The 24,823-nt window shown below is 30.7% G+C and overlaps 2 protein-coding genes across 2 annotated transcripts; one reads left to right on the forward strand and one right to left on the reverse strand.

Annotated features, from left to right (window-relative positions):
- Nucleotides 1-630: 630 nt before the first annotated feature.
- Nucleotides 631-3,345, forward strand: LOC106770564 (subtilisin-like protease SBT1.9). Its single transcript, XM_014656365.2, has one exon. The coding sequence runs from the start codon at nt 742-744 to the stop codon at nt 3,019-3,021; it is 2,280 nt and encodes a 759-aa protein (XP_014511851.1). The 5' UTR covers nt 631-741; the 3' UTR covers nt 3,022-3,345.
- Nucleotides 3,346-16,032: 12,687 nt separating this feature from the next.
- Nucleotides 16,033-18,281, reverse strand: LOC106770565. Its single transcript, XM_014656366.2, has 4 exons — nt 18,129-18,281; nt 16,708-17,921; nt 16,509-16,612; nt 16,033-16,390 (listed from the first exon to the last, which is right to left on the reverse strand). Exons 2-4 carry the CDS (start codon nt 17,918-17,920, stop codon nt 16,160-16,162), a joined length of 1,548 nt encoding a protein of 515 aa, XP_014511852.1. The 5' UTR covers nt 17,921; nt 18,129-18,281; the 3' UTR covers nt 16,033-16,159.
- Between the last annotated feature and the right edge of the window lie 6,542 nt (nt 18,282-24,823).

The following is a 24,823-nucleotide window of genomic DNA, read 5'->3' on the forward strand; positions in this document are numbered from 1 at the left end:
ATTTATCATACATCTTAAACTCTATTATGATTTTTATTTTAAAAGACGAAAATGAAAACAAAAATATTAAAATTGTCTTACGGCTTGACTTTGTAAAACTGTTCAGTAGGATAAGAACAAGTATCATTCTACACTTAATTTCTTGAATTTTAAGATATATATCTAATTAAGTATTAATAGATGATCTCCATAAAATAATACGTTTAACAAATTCTAAACTTCACTAAAATATATTTTAATTCATAATTACGATAGTATATTAAGATTTAAAATCGATTCCTAAAAGAGAGTTTGCCTGATAATATGTATGAATTAGATTATAACCTCCTCGAAAGAATGGGAATATGATGGTTGTAAAAATATTATTATTTCTTTTAAAATTTGGAAGTTGACATTTTCGAAGCTCTTAATCCGGCACAAATGCCAGTTGATGTAGCCATTTTAAATGGATAGCATAAACGGCTGTCTCTGATTCATCTGTATAGAAAAAAAAAATTATTGTAATGAAATTGATTCAATTAATAAAATTACCCTGTAATTTCTTTTTACTCTCATAGTTTCCCTGGCATATGTCAACAAATTGATGATACCTATTGCATAAATAAATAATACTTTCTGATTTTTATAATTTGAAGTCATTATCAATCTAGCCTTACATTCACATGAGAAGCCTATATGAGTTGCTTGTTTGAAGCCAAACATCTCATTCTTCTCTATCTGCTTAAACCTTAGAAATAATTAATGGAGACTCCCTTTCCATTGATGTTTCTGATCACTCTTTGGCTTTTACTGCCTCATCATGCCAAAGCTGAAACTTCCACATATGTAGTTCACATGGACAAGTCGCTCATGCCTCAACTTTTTGCAAGCCATCATGATTGGTATGAATCGATCATCCATTCCATAGACTTGGCAATAGCTGATGATCCATCAAAGCAACAGGAGCTGAAATTAGTGTACACTTATGATGATGCCATGCATGGATTCAGTGCAGTGTTATCATCAGAGGAGTTGGAAAGCCTAAAGAAAGTTGATGGCTTTGTGACAGCTTATCCTGACAGGTCTGCCACCATAGACACCACACACACCTTTGAGTTTCTGTCATTGGACACCCCCGGAGGAATATGGAATGCTTCAAATTTTGGGGAGGGTGTCATTGTGGGTCTCATAGACACTGGAATATGGCCTGAAAGTGACAGTTTCAAAGATGATGGCATGAGCAGAAATATCCCATCCAAATGGAAAGGAACATGCGAGCCAGGACAAGACTTTGATGCCTCCATCTGTAACTTCAAATTGATTGGAGCCAGGTACTTCAACAAGGGTGTGAAAGCAGCGAATCCTAATGTCACAATCAGCATGAACTCAGCGAGAGACACTCAGGGCCATGGAAGCCACACATCATCTACTGTTGCTGGCAATTATGTGAGTGGTGCCTCTTTCTTTGGCTACGCCAAAGGGGTAGCCAGAGGCGTTGCACCTCGAGCTAGGCTTGCCATGTATAAGGTCCTTTGGGATGAAGGGCGTCAAGCCTCTGATGTTCTTGCAGGAATGGACCAAGCCATTGCTGATGGGGTTGATGTCATTTCCATTTCTTTGGGTTTTGACAGTGTTCCGCTTTATGAGGATCCTGTGGCAATAGCTGCTTTTGCAGCAATGGAAAAAGGGGTGCTGGTTTCATCTTCAGCTGGCAATGAAGGTCCTGATGTTGGTACTTTGCATAATGGAATCCCTTGGGTCCTAACAGTTGCAGCAGGCACCATAGACCGCACTTTTGGCAGTTTGGCTCTTGGCAATGGCCAAACCATTGTGGGTTGGACCTTGTTTGCAGCAAACTCCATAGTGGATAATTTTCCACTTATTTACAAAAAGAATCTATCGGCGTGCAACTCGGTTAAACTGTTATCCGAAGCAGCCACGAGAGGGATCATTATATGTGATGCCTTTGACTCAATTTCTGTCCTTGACCAAATAGATCTTGTTACTACAGCCAGTGTGGTAGGAGCTGTGTTTATCTCCGAGGATCCACGGCTACTTGAAACAGGACGTTTGTATTCTCCAAGCATTGTGATCAGCCCAAGTGATGCACCATCCGTGATCAAGTACGCAAAAAGTGTTGAGAATCCCTTTGCCAGCATCAACTTTCAACAAACGTTTGTTGGAATAAAGCCAGCACCAGCTGCTGCATATTACACTTCAAGAGGTCCTTCACCAAGCTACCCGGGGATCTTAAAGCCTGATGTAATGGCACCTGGCTCAAATGTTCTGGCTGCTTTTGTTCCAAATAAACCTTCAGCTAGAATTGGCACAAATGTGTTTCTCTCTAGCGACTACAATTTTTTGTCTGGAACATCCATGGCATGTCCTCATGCATCTGGTGTTGCTGCTCTTCTAAAAGCAGCACACCCTGATTGGAGTGCAGCTGCTATAAGATCTGCACTGGTCACCACTGCCAACCCTTTTGACAACACCCAAAGTCCAATTAGGGATAATGGTAACCCATTGCAATATGCTTCTCCTCTTGCCATGGGAGCTGGTGAGATTGATCCTAACAAAGCACTTGATCCAGGTTTCATATATGATGCCACCCCTCAGGACTACGTTAACCTCCTTTGCGCTTTGGGCTACACACAGAACCAGATCCTAACTATCACAAGATCAAATTTTTACATATGTGCTGATAACCCATCATCTGATCTTAACTACCCTTCTTTTATAGTATTGTACAGTAACAAAACAAGATCAACAGTCCAAAAGTTCAGGAGGACCGTGACCAATGTTGGAGATGGTGCTGCTACGTATAGAGTGAAGGTGAAACAACCTAAGGGCACTGTTGTTAAGGTTTCTCCAGAGACATTGTCGTTTGGCTATAAGAATGAAAAGCAAAACTACTCAGTTACCATAAAGTACAGGAGAAATAAGACGGAAAATATCCCATTTGGGGACATTGTTTGGGTTGAAGATGGTGGTGCACGCAAGGTGAGAAGCCCCATTGTTGTGGCACCTAGTGAAATTGCTTAAGTTGAAGTTTGATTACTCCTTAGTGGCCATAATAACAATAATAAAAGTACCATGCAGTTTGTAATTTGCTACCTGATACTGGAGTTTTGTCTGGCTAGGATAATCACAAAGGACATGTAGAGCATGATATATATAATATAATGTATAGCTGGTGTTTAGTTGTTTGAAAAGGATTTGGAGAAATACTTGGAATAAGGACAAAAACCATGTGTTTTGCCGATGAGTCTTGTTGTCTTTGCATATTTAAAAGCAATTATTCAAGTAGCTGTCGCATCTTGTATCAGCATAATTATATATGTCTGTGCATATATGATATATTCTATACTACACATTGTAACAAACAAAAAAAATCTTTTTAACTTGTTCTTGTGATCTTTATTTTAAAATGGAAGTGTGGAAATCAACACGTACTTTTATCAAATCTTTTACTGTGTTTGGATAAGATATTTTCCAGAAATACTTGAATGGTTTGTAATTGAATTTTTCTTATTTTTTAATAGAATAATCAAAATATTTTACATTTTATTTTTTAATTAAATAATTGAAATTTTCTATTTTAAAATATAGAACTTTCAACCTGTAAAATATGGAAAAGTGTTCCTGTTCATCACCTTATCTCAATTTTGAATATCCGTACTAAATAAAATGGTTAGGACGAATGACAGACATTCCCAAAAAAAAAATAAAAATATTATGGTTTGAAAGTTACTATACTACGTTGATTTTGCCCCATTTTTTCTTAATATTCGTTCTGTAATATTACTCATCACAAAGAAATTGTTAGAAAAACGAGTAACATTACCACTTCAAGTTGCTATATTGTGTACGGTATAAGGAACAACTTTTGTATATACTAATTGAATTTTCTCACGGGAAGAGATTGATTCATCACTATAAGTTAATAATCTAATTAATGTAAAATCAGGTTCAAAAGAAATTGAATTGTGATTAAATCGTTCTTAGGAGAAATATATGAGAAAAATATAAAAGGTCAAGGTTATTCAATGTTTTACGATATATTTATTATAATATATTTCCTTTTTAATCGATTGAAATTGATTTAAGTCTTAGAGTATATTTAATGGATAAATTTTTGAACAACAAACTATTCAAACTGGAAGATGATAATTGAAGAATAAGTGATAAGAAAATTGTTTTCATTAAAAGGTTTACTTTTCATCTAAAAGATTTTGACACTCATTATAAGATCGAATTAAATCTTTTAAAGCTTACATGATAACCATAAAGAATATGGTAAGCAATCAAACACTAGAGGAAATCATTAACAACCGAATGGATGTAATGGAAATGATAAACAAAATACATAGACAAATGAAAAGTAAGTAATAGAAAAATTATTTTGTGAAAATTTGATCTTACACCAAAAACAATGCATAAGTTTCTAATTTATATAATAACATGAAGGTTAATCTCGATTGTATAATGTAGAACTAGGAATGACATAAATATCCATATTGTAGATATTTATGAATAAATTTTATAGTCAATAATTGGTATTCATAAATATTTATTATTTATTTATAAAACGATTGAATGTTGATATCATATTACTTATATTTTAAAAAAAAACTAAAATTAAAATTTAATTTATATTTTATTAAGTTAAATTTAATTAATATTAAAATTAATTTATATTTTATTAGGTTGAATTTAATTGAAATTAAGTTTTAATTTAATTTATATTATATATTTTTTAATTTTATTTTAAAAATTCAGAAAACTTTTTTTTAATCAAATTATTTTTTTTATCGGGTGATGATAAATACTATTCATACTCATCCGATAACTAACTACTATTTTTTTTCGCTTTAGATGTTTTACTCTCTTTTTATGTATTTTCCCTACACCTAGCGACCCAAAGGCGAAACTCGAACATCTGTACTTAAAAAAATGATTTTTTTTTTCATAATCATAAATAATTTTGATAGTAAATAACATTGTATTGGAAATCTGAGTTTAATTAAGTCCGATAAAAAAAAATTATATAATAATAATAAAAAATTCATTAATTTATCATCTTAATGTTTTGATTAAAGTTTTGGATAAAGAATAATGTGTTCTTATTTTAAAAAAAAAGATAGGCATGCATTATCTTTACAAAATCATTCCCAAACATACCATGTCTCCAATATTTCACTTTCACTTTTAATGGATCAGCAATCCAAGACAAGTTCAAAACCTTAAGTGTTTGTTTGTTCATACAGTTACGGCAATTCCAAGACCTTTTCCTTCTTTTCTGCTCACAAACCTAAACCCATTAAACACTGTTTAGCCACTTCTACCTATGTTTTCTTAAGTTAATATATATAGTTAGGTTCTTGCAAGGTACGAGATTATTGTCTCAAATTGAAAACTTTAAGGTTATAGATTTGCAAATCTTCTTCATTAACTTGGTCTCAATTTTAGGATTTCACAAAACGAGCAAATAAGTATTTAATCATGAAGAAAAAGCAAACTACATAACACGAAACTCTACGAGTCTTAAGTAATAACAAATAAACATAAATCCAACTTTTACCACGTCTAATAAAGTTCGATGGCCTTATCAAAACAAAAAACTAAAGCATATATTAAAATCTGAGTAAGTTCTTGAAGCTACTATCTTTTCTTCGCGGCTCAAACATATATATAGCTTATGGCAGCTTTCATGTTACCTGCGAATACATAAGACAGTACATGAGTATAAAGCCAAAAGAAACATTTCTCTAAGAGTTATATTAGAATCAAAACTTACATCATGTACGCTTCCCGCCCCAGTAAAAACGTCCTCAGAATGGGATCAACTGGAAGGCCCCTTTTTTCATAGATTGGATCATAAAGGGAGTTGCTCATAAGCCTATAGGGTAGTCAAAACATACTTCCTTTACTACATTCATAATACTAAAAAAATGACCATGTTTTGCATTCATTCGTTAATTAAGATCACTCTACCTTGGAGGATGACAGTTTCCATTGCTTTGAGTTATTGGATTAAGCAAGCTACCCACATGAAGCTCAGTTGATGTTTGAATGTTATCTGACACAGTCATTTTCATCTATATATGTTCAAAAACACCAATGAAGAAAAGTTATTAACATGAAGCACGAGGGATCGATCAGTAGAAGTGATTTTCGTATGATGAATACCTTTACATTCCTTGATGATGGCTCTCCCATTTCACGTAGGCTGGGAATTGGATAAACATTGCCCCTGTGTCCATGCTGCTGACAAAAGAGAGAGAAAAGTGAAAAATAAAATCACAGTGTACATGTTTTGAGTAGTATATACAGCTGCATATATACAAAGATATCAAATACTGGTATAAGCTTTCATCAAAGAATATATAATATACTTCATTTACTACCATGTATTTTTATTTCAGATTTTGTTTTATATCTTTTTGAATCACATATATACGTAACCTATTTGATTCTACACTTTATCTATTCTCTTGCAGGCTATCATGTTGATGCACAAATACGTGGTTAAAATATTGCATGAAACTGTAGCAAAAAGCTCCGTACCTTTCTAGTGTTTAAGAATAGAGATTCATTGGAGGATCTTCCACTTCTGCCATAAGAGAAGCTGCTTAATCCTCCTAACTGCACCATCTCCGGGATTGCCCTTTAATTTTAGGTATACAGTGAACATTTAATTACTACTGAATTAGCTTCAAGTATATATAAACATTGATATTAAAGTTGAAAACGAAGAATTATAATTTCAATTACTCTAGGCCAGTGGAAAGTTGAGAATGCGGTTTCTGGAAATTGGGATAACTGGTCCACTGAGTCCTCGGAAAGTAAGATGCTGCTGCTGCACCATTTGCAACAAGATTTTGGTTCTGAATGAAAACAACAGTTAATTAAAATGAGAAAGATAGTTAATTAAAAAATTGATTCATATGCAGAGACTTTAATAACATTATCAAACGTTTTACTGACTTTTTTAAGTGAATTAATTCCTATCAGAGTACAAAAATTTATGATATTTTGAGAAGTAGGAGAAGAAGAAAGTTAAATGCATATTTTTGTGTTTAGAAAGGTTGTAGGATGGTAGCTTATAGAATATGATTCATACTTGAGTTGAGGAGAGTTTAAGAGTTGAAGAAGAGGCTCCATGTAGCTGTGGTGAAAGGTTTGATGTTGGATGGTAATTGCCATTGACCAAACTAGTTACAGTGGCTTCAGCTGTTGGTGAAGCAATTGAAAAGAAACTTCCATAGTTTGTTCCATTTTCCATATTCCCAAGCCTGGATTTAATTTCAATACTAAACTCATTAAATTTACTCATTGATCTGGTAAGCCTTGAAACTTTATGTAAATAGGTTTAATTGCTTCTTTTGTCTCCAGTTTGGTTGAAGTGTGTCAAATTCGTTCTCTTTTTAGAAAAATGTCAATTTTGTCCCCATATAGAAAAAATTTGTGTCAATCAAGTCATCTCCGTTAAAAATCATTGCTTTCAAAACTCACTTTATCCACTACAATATCAGGGATCGGACCCATGAAGTGGTTATTATTCAAAACTCACTTTAAGTTTTTAACACCATTAGTTTGTATTTAACGGAGATGACTTGATTGACACAATTTTTTTCTATATGGGGACGGAATTGACATTTTTCTAAAAGGAAGACGAATTTGACACACTTCAACCAAGCTGAGGACAAAAGAAGCAATTAAACCATGTAAATATTAGTTAAAGAAGCTAACTTACGGATGAAAGAGTTCAGAGTGAAGAGTGTTTTGAGAGACAGGAAACACACTCTCTTGGGCCTGTAAATCCCTCTCTAATTCTCCCTGCTTGTTTTGATCGAATAAGCATGTAAATTATTAAACTAAACTTGCATTTGCATCATCATAAGAGCATGCATGTGTTGGAAATACTCACAACAAAAGAAGGGAAACTCTGGGGTATTGCTGCTGACAAAGATCTTTCTTGTTGGTGTACAGCATTATTATTAACAAAAGCGTCCCCAAGATCAAATTCAAGCATAGTTCGTGACCTGCTATTCATTTTTATCAACTATGCTTAGCATCAAAACTATAACATACTTCAAAGAAATAGTAGATTTTAAACCTCAGAGTATAATATATCCAGAAAACAATAAATTTCACTACATCAGTATTCTTAAATGTCTTAAACCTTTTAGTGGAAGATGCACTGAGGTGAGTAGAGTTTGAGACAATTTCATCAAAGTCAAGACCACTGGTTCCACCATTGGAGGTTGTCATTCCAGTTGTTTGTCCTTCATCCATCCGCAGCTCCTGCCAAAGTAAAACGTTTAAGATTTTATTTCATATGCATATCACTGAATTGTAACTAACCGAATTTTACGTCAAATTACTGAATAAAATGTAAAATTAATCAATCTAGCAGTTTAATCATTCACTTTTTTATTACATATACATTAAGTTTCTTCATAAATTCAAAATCTATCTGTATTATATATATATATATATATATATATATATATATATATATATATATATATATATATATATATATATATATATATATATGTGTGTGTGTGTGTGTGTGTGTAGTAGTGTTGTTAATCAAGAACATAAAGATAATATACCTCGCGCACATAAGTTTCTTCATTTGACATGATGAGCTGAAACGGCTGAAAATTCCTAAAACATATACATGCAGGAATGATTATATATAAAAATTGTAATAATTCATTATCAAATTTTCAAATGCATGAAGATTATTATATTATTCAATAACAAAAAAATTAACAGTATTTAGCAGTATTTGATACGAATATACACGAAGATAGACAACAATTTGGATGAGCTTAGAGAAATCTTTGAACTGAGGGAGAAAGTTTCTTTACCTGCATCAATTAAGAAAAATAGAAATCAGTTTGGAAGAATATATATATATATATATATATATATATATATATATATATATATGAAATAGCTGCTATAGTTACTAGCTAGCTTGTTACTGCTGGAGAAACTACAACTAAGGAAAAATTAACTCAGGTTATTAGAACACTATCTACATTATTCATCAATCTAGCAAAAAACAAGATGATGACCTTGTGTAGGAAAAATGATAGTTCTTTTACTCACTATTCTTTGATGTCAATCTTATATAAGAAACAACATGAACATGTTAAACTGTTAAGGAAAGTGATGAAAATAAAAATAGATAAATAAATTAATGCAGTCACATTCTTTTGTTAAATGCAGGTATACAGATAAAAAGGAAATGAAAAAGAAAAGTAGTAAAACAGTCATTTATTACCATCTTCAGGTTATTAATTTAATTTTAGTTCAAATATTTAATATAATCATCATTTATTACCATTTTCAGGTTCTTAAATTAATTGGAGTTTGATTCCAAAGCCAAAAACATAAAATTATTTGACAGACACATCAGTATTTCCTGAGTGAGTACATACTAGGAATATTTAGGGGATAGAGTATGAGACAATAAAAGAATTAATATTTACCATAAAATTGAAAACCAAGGTTCATTTTATGGATATTTAAAAAAAATGTCAAATGTTTTTATTTTTCATATTCATTCAATAAGTTATAATAGAAAAATTAACTTCAAGGTTTATAATGTATTTGTTCTATAATTTTTTTTTCTGTGTATTTGCTACTAAGTAACGTAAGGTGCGTGTCAATATTGATATTTGATTTTCCTGATAAAATGCACTTATAATCATTAGTTATAAAGTTAATGATCAAAATTATAATTAATTATGTAATTTTTTTATATATTTAATTTTATCATGGATTTTTAATTGTTAACTTTTTTTAAAGCACACCTTACCTTTTAAACTGTGCCTCATCCAAGAGAGAAATCCGATCAGTTTTATCCTAATTATTAATTTTTTGTACAAATAATTAATGTTAGCACATAAATTGTAAAATATAAATGTACATTTTTCTTTTTTTTTTTTATCTTTAGTTATTTTCCATTTAGAACCAACATTCCTAATTTGCAAACATAATCATATAAAGCATATTGTGGATTAGGGTTGAACATTTTCAACAAATTTTCTTCTAACCTGAAAAGTCAAAAGCTGAAAGTTGGACTTGTTCATTTTTCATAGATAAAATGAAAAGGGTTGACCGAATCTTCTCCCTCCTTGAATCATGTTTTGATCTTATTTTTTACCTTTCAAACATATGTTGAAACATGATTACCACCTATGTAAAACATTAGTCTCATCCTCGAACATAGATATGAGTAGAAACATCTCTTTATAATTTTGAAATCAAAACATGAATGATTTTTTTTTAAAAAATAAATAAATAAACTTTAAATCTAACTAAAAACTTATAAAACATGAAATTTGTATTAAATTATATATTATAAATCTGTCTTATCTTTATTCTAAGATTTCTAACACACTTATCATATTAATAATGAATCATTGAAAAAGTAGGGTGGTCATTTGCTCCCAACTTTTTTTAAATTTGTTAAATTAAATATGTATTATATATTAAATTAGATATCTTTTTATTTATTTTTATGTACTCATCTTTCACCTTATATACTCATATAATGTATAGTGTTAGATTCATCTGGTTAATGAATCAACAAATTAATTTAACTTTTTTTGTTGTACTGATTTAATCAATGAATTATTAAACTCATTTAATATCTTTTGTTATATTGGTTTAATAGACATATAGACTGAGTTTAGGGATAACAACATGTCGGGCCGGGCATGAATAGTGTCTACCCGCAACTCGACCCCCTGGATAAAATCTTACCCATTATCCGTCGAGTATCCGTTTAAAAAATACTTGCGGGTACCCGCGGATACCCACAAAAAATAAAAAAATATATTTTATACATTTTAAAATAAAATTTAAATAAAATTACAAAAAATATATACATAATATAATATAAATTAAATTAAATATAAATTAAAATTTAATTTTAATTAAATTTAACCTAATAAAATATAATTTTATTTTATTTTTAATTAAATTTATTTAAAAATATATAAATTATTATTATTTTATTATTTTTTGCGGGTAACGGGTATCCGCAGGTCGGGTAGTATACTACCCGTACCCGATCCGTTTAGAAGCAGATATTAAAATACCCACTACCCGTTACCCGCGAGTAGTAAATATCCGTCGATAGAAACTACCCGTCGCGGATTTTACCCGCGGATACTCGTGTCCGCGGATTTTTTTGCCATCCCTAACTAAGTCATTTAATAATTTTTGTTTTACTCGTCTAATTAATGTATGAACAATCTTGTCTAATATGTATTGCTAGACTTGTGCGATGCTTTTTGTTATACCTTTTTAATTAGTGAGTGGACAAACTCGTCTAATGTGTATTACTTGATCGGTTTAATTTTTTTTGTTATACTTATCTAATCAGTGTATGAGGAGATTCTTCTGATGTGTATTATCAAATTCATCTTATTAGTAATGAACACAATCATCTAATATGTATTAATAGACTCGCTTAATCTTTGTATGGATAAATTTGTCTAATGTATATTTCTAGAGTCGTATAATCAATATATGAATGACTTATATAATGTATTATTGCTAGACTCGTCTAATCAATACAACAAGAGACTCATATAATTTTTTTGCTTTACTTATTTAATTAATGTATTCCTAGACTTATCTAATATTTTTTGTTATATTTATCTTATCAACTGTATGGAATAATTTGTCTAATATTTTATTGTACTTGTCAAATTACTATATTGACAATGTTTTCTAATGTGTATTGTTAGACTCGTATAATTGTTGTGTTACCAATGAGAAACATTGATGCTTTGAAGAGATTTTGATGATGATGCACTTGAAGCCTTGAAAAATTATGTATACATTGTTAAAGCATTTTTGTATAAAACTTTGTATTAGGTTTTTACTTTCACTTGTAAACCATTAAGAGTTGTAACTTGCTTTTTAGTATAGCTTACTTGCGGAAATAATCGATTATCATGGGAGATAATCGATTATCATGTGTAAAGTGAGAAAACACTTCAATTCGGCAATAATCAATTATCTCTATAAGGATAATCAATTATCACCGAAATTTAAGATTGACCAAGGTTCAACAATAATTGATTATCACTAAGGATAATCGATTATCACTTTTTTGAAAACTTTATAACAACAAAAAATAATCGATTATCATTGACAGTTGAGAGCTGCCTTTTTAGTTTTGATCTAGCTCAAACCTTGGGCTATAAATAGTGTTCTTCACCATTCTTAAAAGGTGACTTAAACCGTTTTAGAGTACAGAATATTGTCTGAGGAAACTCTAATCGTTTAAGCAAGTTTGATTTGGTGCTTGAAGAAGGAGAAACTTACGTAGTGTGTCTAAGGTAAGTAGTTCTCTACCAAGCTGATTCTAACCGTTTCATTCCATCATGTGCCGGAGGAAGGTGTTGTTATCATCTTTTATCAGTTAAGAGAGGTGTTTTCTAGTTCATCTTATTTTCACTTGTATTGTATGTTGAACTATTTTTAGGGAAAGTTAGATGACAACTGGACGTATAATCTTTTGACTCGAACCAATATAAAAATTGTTTGTGTGAATCTTTTCATCCCTTCTCTACTTTACTTATTCTCTTTGAAGAAATTTTTAAAGGAAAACAAAATTTTAATAGAACCAATTCACCCCTCCCTTCTTGGTTTTTGTCCGAACACGCGTCTTAAACTTTTCGCTACGCTATACCAATTTCAACATTTTGTTATGTTATTTTAATCAATATATGAAAAGACTTGTCTGATGTATATTGCTATACTCATATATGTGTATTGCTATAATGATCTAATTAGTATATGCACACACTCATATAACATATATTGTTAGACTCATCTAATCAATGTATATTTAGACTCATGCAATGTGTATTGAAAGACTCGTATAATCATTGAGTGCAAACTCATCTAATGTATAATAATAGACAAATTTGTCTAATGTATACTGTTATACTTGTCTAATAATTGTATAGACATATTATTCTAGTGTATGTTACCGTACTCGTTTAATTAGTGTATAGACATAGTCGTCTGATCAATGTACGTGTATACTCATTTAATGTGTATTGCAAGAGTCGTTTATTTAGTGAATAGACAAACTCATCTAATGTGTATTAATAGACTCATAATTTACGTATGGACAGACTTGTGCGATGTATATTGTTAGACTTGTCTAATTAGTGTGTGAATAGACTCATCTAATGGGTATTCCTAGATTTATCTAATAAATGTGTAAAATGGTCCATCTAATGTTTTTTGCTATACTTATTTAGTGATTGTATGGACATGTTCATTTAATGTGTATTGTTAAACTTGTCTAATGAGTGCATCGACAAACTCGTTTAATATTTTTTTATACTTGTATAATAATTGTATTCTTAGATTCGTCTAACCAATGTAAGAAATGACTAATCTAATGTCTTGTGCTATTATCTAACTAATGTATGGATAAACTTGTTTATTGTGTATTACTAGAATTTTAAAACATAAAAGTAAAATATATTTTTCTAAATTTAATTGTATTAAATGTATAAAATGACACGAGTTCAAATCATCTCATCCCTATCTCTAATAATTACTTATTCTATGATTTTTCATATCCTATAAGATGAGCAATAAAACAGGAACCTTTGAAGACGAATTCCAATTGAACAATCATACTAAATATCTATGTCAAATGGATTTAAATAACATAAAATAATTTATGGAAAAAAATATTTTTAGTGTAGTTCAATAGAACATGAGACTCCAAAATCCGATATCATAGGTTCAAACCCTATAAAATGTGATTCTAATATTGTTTGCTTGATAATTACACTTAAATAATTAAGTATTCAGAAAAGTCTAAATTTTATCTTTGTCCATTAGGATTAAACTAAATAAATAGATATAAAAAAAACATTACAAATAATTCAACTAAGAATTAAACTTAACATAAAAACTTCAATATTTTTACTTTTAAGGAAAAAAGAAATATTATTTAGCCTTAAACATAGATGTAAATGATCATGAATCTCAACAATTTGAGATTTGTAAATTAATATAATAAAAAATTATAAAATGTCTTATATTAGTTCTTTTTATACATAAATATAAATGTGAATGATAATGAATCTCAATAATTTGAGAATTGTAAATTAATATAATAAGAAATTAAAAATTTCTTATATTAGTTCTTTTTAACCAATGTTTATAAAATACTTTCCAAAATTTTCATTTTTGAGAAAAAAAATTAGTTGTAATAATTCAAAATTTGTGATTCAGACTAATACAAAGAAATAAAATACCATCCTCGTAAAAAAAATTCTTATTAATTGCATTTACTTATGGTGATATCAAATCAGCAAACTTTTTAATAAAAATATTTAATAATATTCTATAAATATCAAATATAGTTCTCATTATATTATAGAAAAAGAAAAAGAAAATTATGAATAATCAAAAAATAATAACCACGTTCTTTCATTTTAATTCACTTTAAACTGTAGAAGAAAAATAAAATCTTCAACAACTACAAAAAAAATATATTGAATTATTAAAACAGAAAATCTACTTTATAAATTATTAGGAACCCTTTTTTATCTTTTGATGATAAAGGCTAATCCAAAACTCATATTATGAAATGTTAAAAACCTTTAAATTATACTATTAACAAAAAATTAATACCAAACAAATTTTTATAATTTTCTATCAGATTTTTTACTACAAAAAAAACCATGAAAAAATATCTAATATTAAATTTACAAAATTTCATTGTAATGTTAGAAAAAGGATAAATACACTGATTTAATATATTCAAAATATACTGTTAGTACAAAAGTATTATATTTATATAACTTTCATTTTTTTATCTCGTCTTTTATTATTATTTTTTTAATTTCAAAATTTTATTTTAATAAACCAATAAATTTTCATCCTTATATAACTAGTAAATTTTATTACATTTACATATTTGTCCAAATTTTTCTTACAGCTCTCAAGAAAAAAAATATAAAATAATTTCTTTCTTAAACCGAACCTTTTTATACATAAACTAAAATTTTGATTTTGAAAATATTAAATAAAAAATTGTCCATATTAAAGATGGATTGAATTTAATTTATATAATTTTTTTTCTTCTAACAAAAATATTCACACAAGTTATAAAAAGTTAAGGTTGAAAATATGAAATAAAAAAAAATGAAACAATAACACAAATAAAGGTTTAAAATAAAAATCTCTTAGAACCAAAATACAATTATTTAAATGAAAAACTTTGAACATCTTTAGTACAAACTATAAATCTAAAATTTGAATCTCTAAATTAGATTAATTGACATAATAAAACATCTAAAACTTTATATCTTAAATAAAACTTTAAATTTTAATAATAAATAAATATTCAATTCATTTAAAAAATATTTTTTTAATAGTTGAATAAAACATTAATTAAAATATAAATCTTTGTATCAATATAAAAACAATAAAACACATTAATAAAAATATAAAGACTGTAAAATAAAAGTTCATTAAACTCTTACTTTAAAATAATCTCTTACTTTGATATTATTATTATTATTATTATTATTATTATTATATAAAGATTATAGTCCATCCAAAATTGTTAAATGTTATTTATACTGTTATTATTACATAAAGACTATTCATTATGTTGGTGTATATATTTTGTTTCTAATTTTCTTTTTAAATCAAAATAATTATTTTACGAATTTTTTCTTTTAATTGACTTTTTTTTTTTGAAAAAATTACCATTTCTTTTTAAATTTAACTATTTTAGTTTATAATGAAAAGTTATTTAAAAAATAAAACATTGCAATTATTTAAAATTATTTTTAAATATGATTATATTTTTATTAGTTTTTATCATAAAAGATTATTACCCTTAATGTCATTGAAAGAGTCTTTATATCATTTACCACTGTTAACCAAATAAAAAATTATGAATCCATATTAGAAATTGTGACTCTTACTTCATAAAAAAAAATTCTATAAAATGATATTAAAAATTATGTAGGACCTTAAACATGGAAACAATTAATATTAAGACATTGTATAATGAGTTTACCTAAGGAATCCTAAAAAATATCCTCATTTTAAGGAACTTGTTTAAATTGACTGAAATATGCAGAAAACAAAACACATTCTAAGTCATGTTGGACTTAATTCCAAGGATGGACATAAGAAATTGGAGTTTCTCCTTGATTTCTAAGGGGTGGATGGAGTTCTGAGTGAGAGATGTTGGAGGCTCAACTCCAGTGAAGATGTAAAGAGCCTTCAATTCATCTGCACATGATGCTTCCTTTTTACCTTCATATCCTACTATCTTCCTTATCACATTAATCTCTTTCCACATCTTCTTATCACCCAATACTACCTGCAAAAGCTTCAGTAAACACTCCCATAATAATCAAATATGTTGCAATAAAACTTTTAGTTTAATCATACACTAACTGAATTATTTTCACATAGAATGCAATTAATTAGGCATTGACCTCTTCAGAAGAAGAGATCATGTTTTCTTCAGAGGAGCATTCAGATGGCCAAGATGAAACAAGAACTTCCATGGAATCTGTGCACCTGCCAATAATTGAAGATTCTGCAACCATACAAATTAATTCAGATATCAGGGCTCAAAACAAAAGTTAGTCCTCTAGTAACTGTAAAATGTCAGACATATTCTATGGTCCAAACCTTCATGTAAATCAATTGTGTATGCCTTCTCATCAGGGTCTATCTGTTTTCCATCAAACAAATCATGTGCACTTTCATTAGCAATTTCTCTAGCTTCTGCATCTTCCAAGTACATCCTTTCATTTGACTCATGCATCTGAGATTCTTGATTTTCTGAGTCCTGAGAAGAGTTCTCGTCCATTTGAATGTTATAAACCAAGGCTTCTATTGGTGAAGCTTCAATTGGTTCAACTGGAATCAGTAGTTCAGAAGGTTCAGCCAATGAGGTACTTGAATCATTTGTAGTGTCAAATTCTTTTCCTTCTAACATGGTATCCATACTTTCATCATTTCTTGAATGAAGCATCTCCTCATGTAAATTTGGATCTTCTTCCTTTCTCAAGTCTTCTTCAGTTTCTTCAATGATACTAGGCTCTTCTGCCAATGCTTCTTCCATATCTTCCACAGAACCAATGTTTTTATCCCTTTCATCTGTCCCTCTACATATTCTTTCTGCATATTCTCCTCTCTCCCTAGTCATATCAGTTTTACCCTCATCTCTAATTTTTTCTAACAGTCCCTTTGTTTCTCTTTGTAACTCTGCTTCCTCTATATCATCTTCCATGGGCTGATCTTGGGATTCATGTAAAAACAAAGCTGTAACCTCAAAGGGAGTATTAAATTCTTCATAGTCCTCACTAAATGGTTGCACTTGCACTCCATTATTTTCTCCTGGTGAGTTTTCTTCAATTCTATCAGTGGCATCTTCTTCTAGTGGACCACACTCACTCCCCAATGTCACATTTTCCTCATTCTTCATACCAAAACCATCGATTTCAATGTCTCTCTTTGCTTCATCTACAAGGGTTTGTTCCTCTCTACATATCTGCATATCATCACTACCACCCTGCTGAAAACATATCTTTTTAAGCAATGGGGGATCTTGAAGAGTAGGTCTAGGGAGCAATTTACTCATTAAATTCTGAGTGCATACATAGCTAGCCAAGAAAACTGCATAAGGCATAGAAACAGCAATGCCAATAACAGAAGCAACCGCAAGAGGTGGAACAACCACAGGAGCAGCTGAAGCTATGAAACCAGCCACTAAGATCTTCTTTCCAACACAGACTCCCCTTTTGAGCACCCACCTCATCATGCAACCGTTTGCAGCATTATTTCTTGACGAGTATTTTCTAGTATCCCACTCTTCATCTTCGGCTTCTTCAAATTCCATCCTATAATATATACACCAACTAATGCTATTGAAAGTTGAAACAAAAACTTGCTATATGTCTAGAGATTAAACAGGTTTTCTCTATGCATGTCTATGAGCCTTACATCAACATTACTAATTAACAAGTGAATAGAGTGAAAATAGTAAAGAAAATAATGCAGTCCAGTAAGAGAGGGAAGATAATAGAAGAATGTGGATCAAGTTCTACCTGAATAGAGTGTAAGATAAACAAGCTTAAAATCCCCAACCTCTAAAAACTAACATGCTAATGTGGTTTTCACCTTCATTCTGATTCTCAGCAGCATGGATACAAATTCAGTGACTAATTTGGACAAAATGAAAATTGTGTATCCCATTCATCATTTCCATGTGGTTGTTGATGACGCCTGATATAAAAAGAGGGTTCAGTTGACAAATGCAGGCTGAGGAGACTGACACCTGGGTTTCTTTTTGCATGTAGTTTTTCAATGTTTAATAGGAATGACACATTTTTTAAGCAAAATAATAACACAGACACATTTTTAATATTGAAAATTACAAATGTGTTAATTTTTGTAATTTTTAAAAAACATAAAAAAAATAATATTAAAAAAGTTTATGTAAGTTAAAATATATTTTCTTCACATTAATTATTTACTTAATTTTTAGATTCATTTTACATTATTATTTTTTTTACTTTTTCTAAATACAAAAAATTATGATTTTATGGCTATTTTATTTTTATAATATATATCAAATAAATATAAATGTTTATGTAAGAACTAGATATTTTTAAAAGAAATAAAATAATGAAATTTCAGAGTTATTCTTTCTCTAGAAAAATTTCTCCTCCTTCTTCCTCTGCTCTCTCTCTCTACCTTTCACACTGGTTCAATCATTGCATGTCCATTTAGGTGGTATCCTAGCAACCGCAACGCAGAGGACTCCATTTTGAACTGAACATTTTCTCCTTTCTTCATTCCAATCGGTAAGTCGTTTTCTTTCATTCTCCTTCACAGCTTTGGGACCTAGAATAGGCTGTTTACGGGATGCATGTATATAATGTCCCCCTTTTTCCACTTTTTGTTGAATCCTGGTCTCTAAGAGTTATTTTCATCACCAATGTGGTGAGTGTAGGGTGTTGTCTAGGTCTTGGCTGAGATAGCGTTGTTGAAGTGTTCCTGTAAGTTGTATTGTTCATCCTCCAGGTAAGGGAAGCTGGGTTTGTTTCTGAATTGATGAAATTGCAGTGGGTGTGAGTTAGAATTTTATTGTGATGGTAGGATAATGCATGTGTAGAAGGGGTAGTAGATTGTATTACTGTTTGAACAACAACTTGATGAATCTATGCAATAGCAAACGTGATTTAACCTGTGTGAATCTTGATACTGTGAATTTATGTTTATGGACTAGTATAAACAGAACGTGTGATGTTGAATTTGAATGTTTGGATGTTGGAAATATTATTGTGCATGTTGCTAAATAACAAGTTAAGTTAATTATAGTGTTTAAATCAAATTAGTGGAAGTGGAATAGTGATTTTGAGGTTTAGGGGTCAGGTACTTAATTAGATCTTTGGGACAGTTTGGATAAGTGTTATATGACTTGCTGAAAGTGCTAAAAATGAAGAGAAGTTGGTTCTAAGTAGAAAGTCTTGAATTAGGTCTATAAGTTGAGTAAATTGTGGTGTATGAAGTTAGATTAAGAGTAACTAAGGTGGTCAAATTCTGATCTAGGCATCCCAAAAGGTTCTGGTCAGTTTAGATAATTTAGGTGAGTCAATTGGGACCTAATTGGATCCTTTAAATGGTCAAAATCAGTTTCAAAGTGGTAATTTAGAGTTTGGGTCTCTAGGATGAATTAAATAGAAGTTAGAGTATAAATCAATGCATAAACACTTTAAAATGATGTTAGCAAGGGTTAGAATCAATTAGACAAGTTTAATTTAGCTCATGGATCGGTTTAAGAACGCTAGAAGTTCATCAAAGTGGTTAGAATTGGTAATGGAGGTGAGAGTTGTCAAATTATGAAGGTTTTAGAGTGTTGCAAATTATGCAGAGTCGTACAGCGCATCCTGTGTGCTACGAGAGTTTTAGCTGAAAGGCTCTCCTGTCAGGAAAATTCGCTCAACACACTAAAGGAGTGCGTTGTGCGAATTTTTGTTGTCATGTTGTTAGGAAAATTCGCTCAGCACACCAAAGGAGTGTGCTGTGCGAATTTTTGCTGTCATACTCATCAAGAAAATTCATTCAACGTACTGTACGAATTTTTGATGTTTTGATGTTGTTGGAAGTCCCACATCGACTAGAGATAAGGCCATTTAAGTGTATATAAGTGGGTGCAAACCTCACCCTACAAGCCGGTTTTGTGGGGTTGAGTTAGGCTTAAACTCCACTTCTAACATGGTATCAGAGCCATGATTGAAGCCTATCCTAGCAATTTCTGTTATCGTTAGGCATGTTGTTCCACCCGTGTGAGGGGGGTGTGTTGGAAGTCCCACATCGACTAGAGATAAGGCCATTTAAGTGTATATAAGTGGGTGCAAACCTCACCCTACAAGCCAGTTTTGTGGGGTTGCGTTAGGCTTAAACTCCACTTCTAACACAAGGGATTAATTCCAATATCTAATTTTCACTATATTTAACATGGTATCTGTTAAGTGTCTAAATTTCCCTATTTTTCTATGTTAATATTACTTTTTTAGGATAGTTTAGCTTTTAATTTTCTAGAATTAGGTTAGTTTAGTATTTTTTTGTTAAATTTAGAATTTTGTTAAAATAGTGTTAATTTTATCTTTTTAGTTAAATAAATAGGTTTTTAAATAAATAAGTATTTTTAGATAAAAATATTCAAGTAAATAAATAATTTTTAGGCTTTTATTTTTCTGCAGGATCAAATCTTTGAAAGCAATTGGGCTGGAATAAAATGGCTGGCTGAAATGTGCTGAGATTGATTGGGCCAAGGCTGATTGGAATGAAATTGGGCTGGATGATTTCTGATGGACTGCTGATTGAACCACACTGCAATGTTGCTGCAAAGAGAAGAAAACCGTGTTGATGGGCTGGTTGCTGGAGTTGGGCTGAAGCCAATTTTGCTGGAAAAAAATGAAACGCAGCGTTTTGAGAGCAGCTGCCTTAGGGGTCTTTACCTTAGCAATTCATTCATGCAAAAGAGAAGGCTCGAGCAAATTTAGGATTCTTCCCCAATTCTTTCAACCCTCGAGCTAGGGTTCTTCCAACAGAGTGAAAAAGCGTTGCAGCAACTCTGGACGCGAGCTTCAAAGGCCCAATGGAAGTAGGCCCAAGCTGATCGAAATTAAACCGGAAGCAAGGCATCTTGATCAGAAGCTTGCAATCCTAACCAGAAGCAGCGTGAACGGAGGATGAAGGCAAAGAAGATAATCCAAGGGCCAAAAGGATGATCGGCCCAAATGCGTGACCAGAAGATGTTGATCGGACCAGTGTCGGTTGGAGAACGAAGTGAAGCTGTCGCGGTCAAGAGTTAGTTGAAGATGATTCTAGAGGCTTGGTTCGTTTTCAGATTCTTCCCCCTTTCCCATTTTCTTTTCTTTTTCTACTTTTGGATTTTCCCTATAAAAAGGGAGTTTTGTAATTTTGTGAGTAAGTGCACTGGGTGACAGGCAGTGTGCTCTAGACTCTCAGTTCCAATTCTCTCGCTTTAGTTTTAGGTTTTACAGCTTTCGTAGAGAGTAGAACTTTGCTTTGCTGGTGTCTTTGATCTCTCCATTGGGTGACAGACGATGGAATCTTGGACTCTGGTATTTTGTACTGTTGATTCAGATTTTAATTCAAATTTTATGTTTTCCTTTGATCTAGTTTACATTGTCTTTCAATTTCATTTACATTCCCTGCAGTTGCGTTTACTGTTTTAGCAATTTCATTTTGTTAATTCTAAATTGTCAGTTTGATTCTTGTTTCCTGTTAGGATTTTTAAACTTTGTTTTTAAGTTTTCAGCATTTTATTACATTTAGATGATTGCTTTAGGAACCTGTTTCATTCCCTTTATTTTTCCAATACTTTTAATTGTTGATTCTGAATTTGATATTACGGTGTTAAGATGTGTGCATATAATTTTGATTTCAGCTTTGGCCCATTGTTCTATATTCACTTTTCTTTCATTTTTATTTTGTTTCAATTCTGTTTTGATCTCTATAGTTTTATATACCAATTAGAGTTTGATTTTCTTCTCGTTAATCATTGCATTTCCAATCAAGCGTAACCTTTCATGCATTCTACCTTTAGATTCTTATGTTTTTCTTTTAGTTTCTTTTGATAAGTCATTTTAGTTTAGGTATTCCAATTATCTTTCTCCATCATAGATTACAGTCTTATTTCTTTTCCTTTATTTTCCCCTTTTGCATTCATTTTAGATAAAATCATTCATTTGCATTAGCATTTAGTTCTTTTCTTTTTCAGATTCCATTTAATTTTCATTTTCCCCACCTAAGTTTTAGTTTTATTAAACAAATAGGCTTAATTCTACAATTCTATCTTAACAAGAACCAAGTCCTTGGATTAGACCATAGGTTGCCCCTATACTACATTAGTGGGGAATTTAGGTTTGTTGAGATTTTAGGCGACGAAAATCTTTTCAACAGTATCAGAGCAGGTTTTCTGATCCTTTTCTACTTTGTCTTTGTTGCCGCCGGTGGCGGCGGCCACCGACGCCCCCCACCCCAAAAAAGTTTCTTTTTCAACCTGTGCCTTTATACTTCAATGGGCAATCTCTGGTTTCTGTCTCGCATATGTCCGGTGTTGCTGTCCGCCACTGCCCGTTGCCGCTCACCACCATCTAACCGTCGTCTCTAACCACCATCTCCGGCCACCGTCTCCTGCCACCACCGCCGACACCGTCTCGACCATCGTCTCCGGTCATCGTCTCCGCCACTTGTGCCACCGATGCACTAACACCTAGTCCTACCTCTACTGCTTCCGCTATCTTCTTCTCTATTCTGAATGGTCTTCAAGGACAGTCAGTGGTTAACACCAAGAAATTTCAACACTAAAATTATGGGTTGAAACAATTTCACCAACCCTTTGTCAAATCTGTCAGATTTGTTTTTTGGGTGCTTTGATAAGAACTCATCATGATCTTCCACTTTCACAATCTGTCATCGGCGCGCCGTCATTTCCGTCGTGAGGGGGAGTATGTTTCCAACCAGGTTTTAGGCTTTCAGACTCCACTGGTCAATGATGGCAGTCCTTGCATTTTTACCGCTTCTAGCCACTACAGGCCCCATCATGATGGCAGTCCCTGTATACAGGCCCCATCAGTCAGTGATGACAATCCCTATATACAGGCCCCATCAATCAGTGATGACAGTCCCTGTAGTTTTGTCGCTTTTAGCCACTACAGGCCCCATCAGTCAGTGATGACAGTCCCTATAGTTTTGATGCAAGTCCCATCTTTACTTGATGGCAATCTAGTCCCTGGAGTTTGTCATTGTTCTCCTTTTTCAAAGTCATCCTACTTGAAGTTTCATGGTGTTATTTGAAATTTCGCAGTTGTCCACTACTGCCCATAAATTGCTGTTAGTTGTTCGTCGACAAGTGATTGCGCATCTGTTTGCCGCACACTCTTGAAGACAAATCATATATTTCAAATTGAGTTTATTTATTCCAAGTTTGGTCCACACAATCTGTATGCTCCAGCTTGAGGGGAAGTGTTAGAGATATTATATTTAGTTTATATTGTGTTTATGTTAATTAGGAAAATATAGTCCCTATATGTTTATTAGGGAAACATTGTTCTTATTTTATTTTATTTTATTCTTACATATTAATTTGTATTTAAACTTAACCCATATTTCTTTTATTATAAATAGAGAACCCTATATGTGTATTTAACACAAGGGATTAATTCCAATATCTAATTTTCACTATATTTAACCGATGTCAAGAAATTAGATAGGAATGACACATTTTTTAAGCAAAATAATATAATACGACACATTTTTAATATTGAAAATTACAAATGTGTTAATTTTTGTAATTTTTAAAAAACGTAAAAAAATGATATTATAAAAATTTGTGTAAGTTAAAATATATTTTTTTCACATTTGTTATTTACTTAATTTTTAGATTCATTTCACATTTTTTTTTACTTTTTTTAAATACAAAAAATTATGATTTTATGGCTATTTTATTTTTATAATATATATAAAAAATGTAAATATTTCACTTTATCATTACTCAAATATCATATTTATGCATTAAAGATGTAATTATTCATCTAAATAAATGTTAAAATACAATAAATTATTCATCAAAGTATTATAATATGGAACTATTTTTCACATGGTATTTGATAGTTTATGAGTTTAGCCATGCGCCAACCGTGTAAAACAAGTTTTATATCATTACTCAGTTATAAATGTCTGATATATATAATTTTTAAAAAGTTATTGCAAATTAAACAAATTTATTATATAATAATTTATATAATAATTATATAATAATATAAAACTATTTTCCACACTAATGTCAAAACGTTTTTCTTCTTTTTATGAAAAGTTTTACACTTTATTTATTTTATTCAGTCGCATTTATGGTTCAATCTTCTATATATTTCATTTATTTTTATTTTTGGTTTGAGTTACAATAAAAGAAAAATTGGAAAGTTAAATAAAAATGGAAAGTAAAAATATATAAAATTATTTGAATTAACGAAAGAGACGAAAACAAATAAGAAATAAGTTTTTTATTATAATGAATATTAACAAAGTACTAACTTATTTAGTAAAAGAGTAACTAATCTATGAGTATTTTTTAAGTTAATGTTTGTCAAATTTTATAAATGGTAATAAGATAAGTTTTAGGTAAAGGTGAACCATATTTGTTTTTGCGAAAATCTCTAATCATGTTTGCAAGGTTACAATAATAATTTTCGTATTTTGTATTTTT

This window comes from Vigna radiata, chromosome 8, assembly GCF_000741045.1.
Source record: "Vigna radiata var. radiata cultivar VC1973A chromosome 8, Vradiata_ver6, whole genome shotgun sequence".
NCBI classification, from domain to species: Eukaryota; Viridiplantae; Streptophyta; class Magnoliopsida; order Fabales; family Fabaceae; genus Vigna; species Vigna radiata.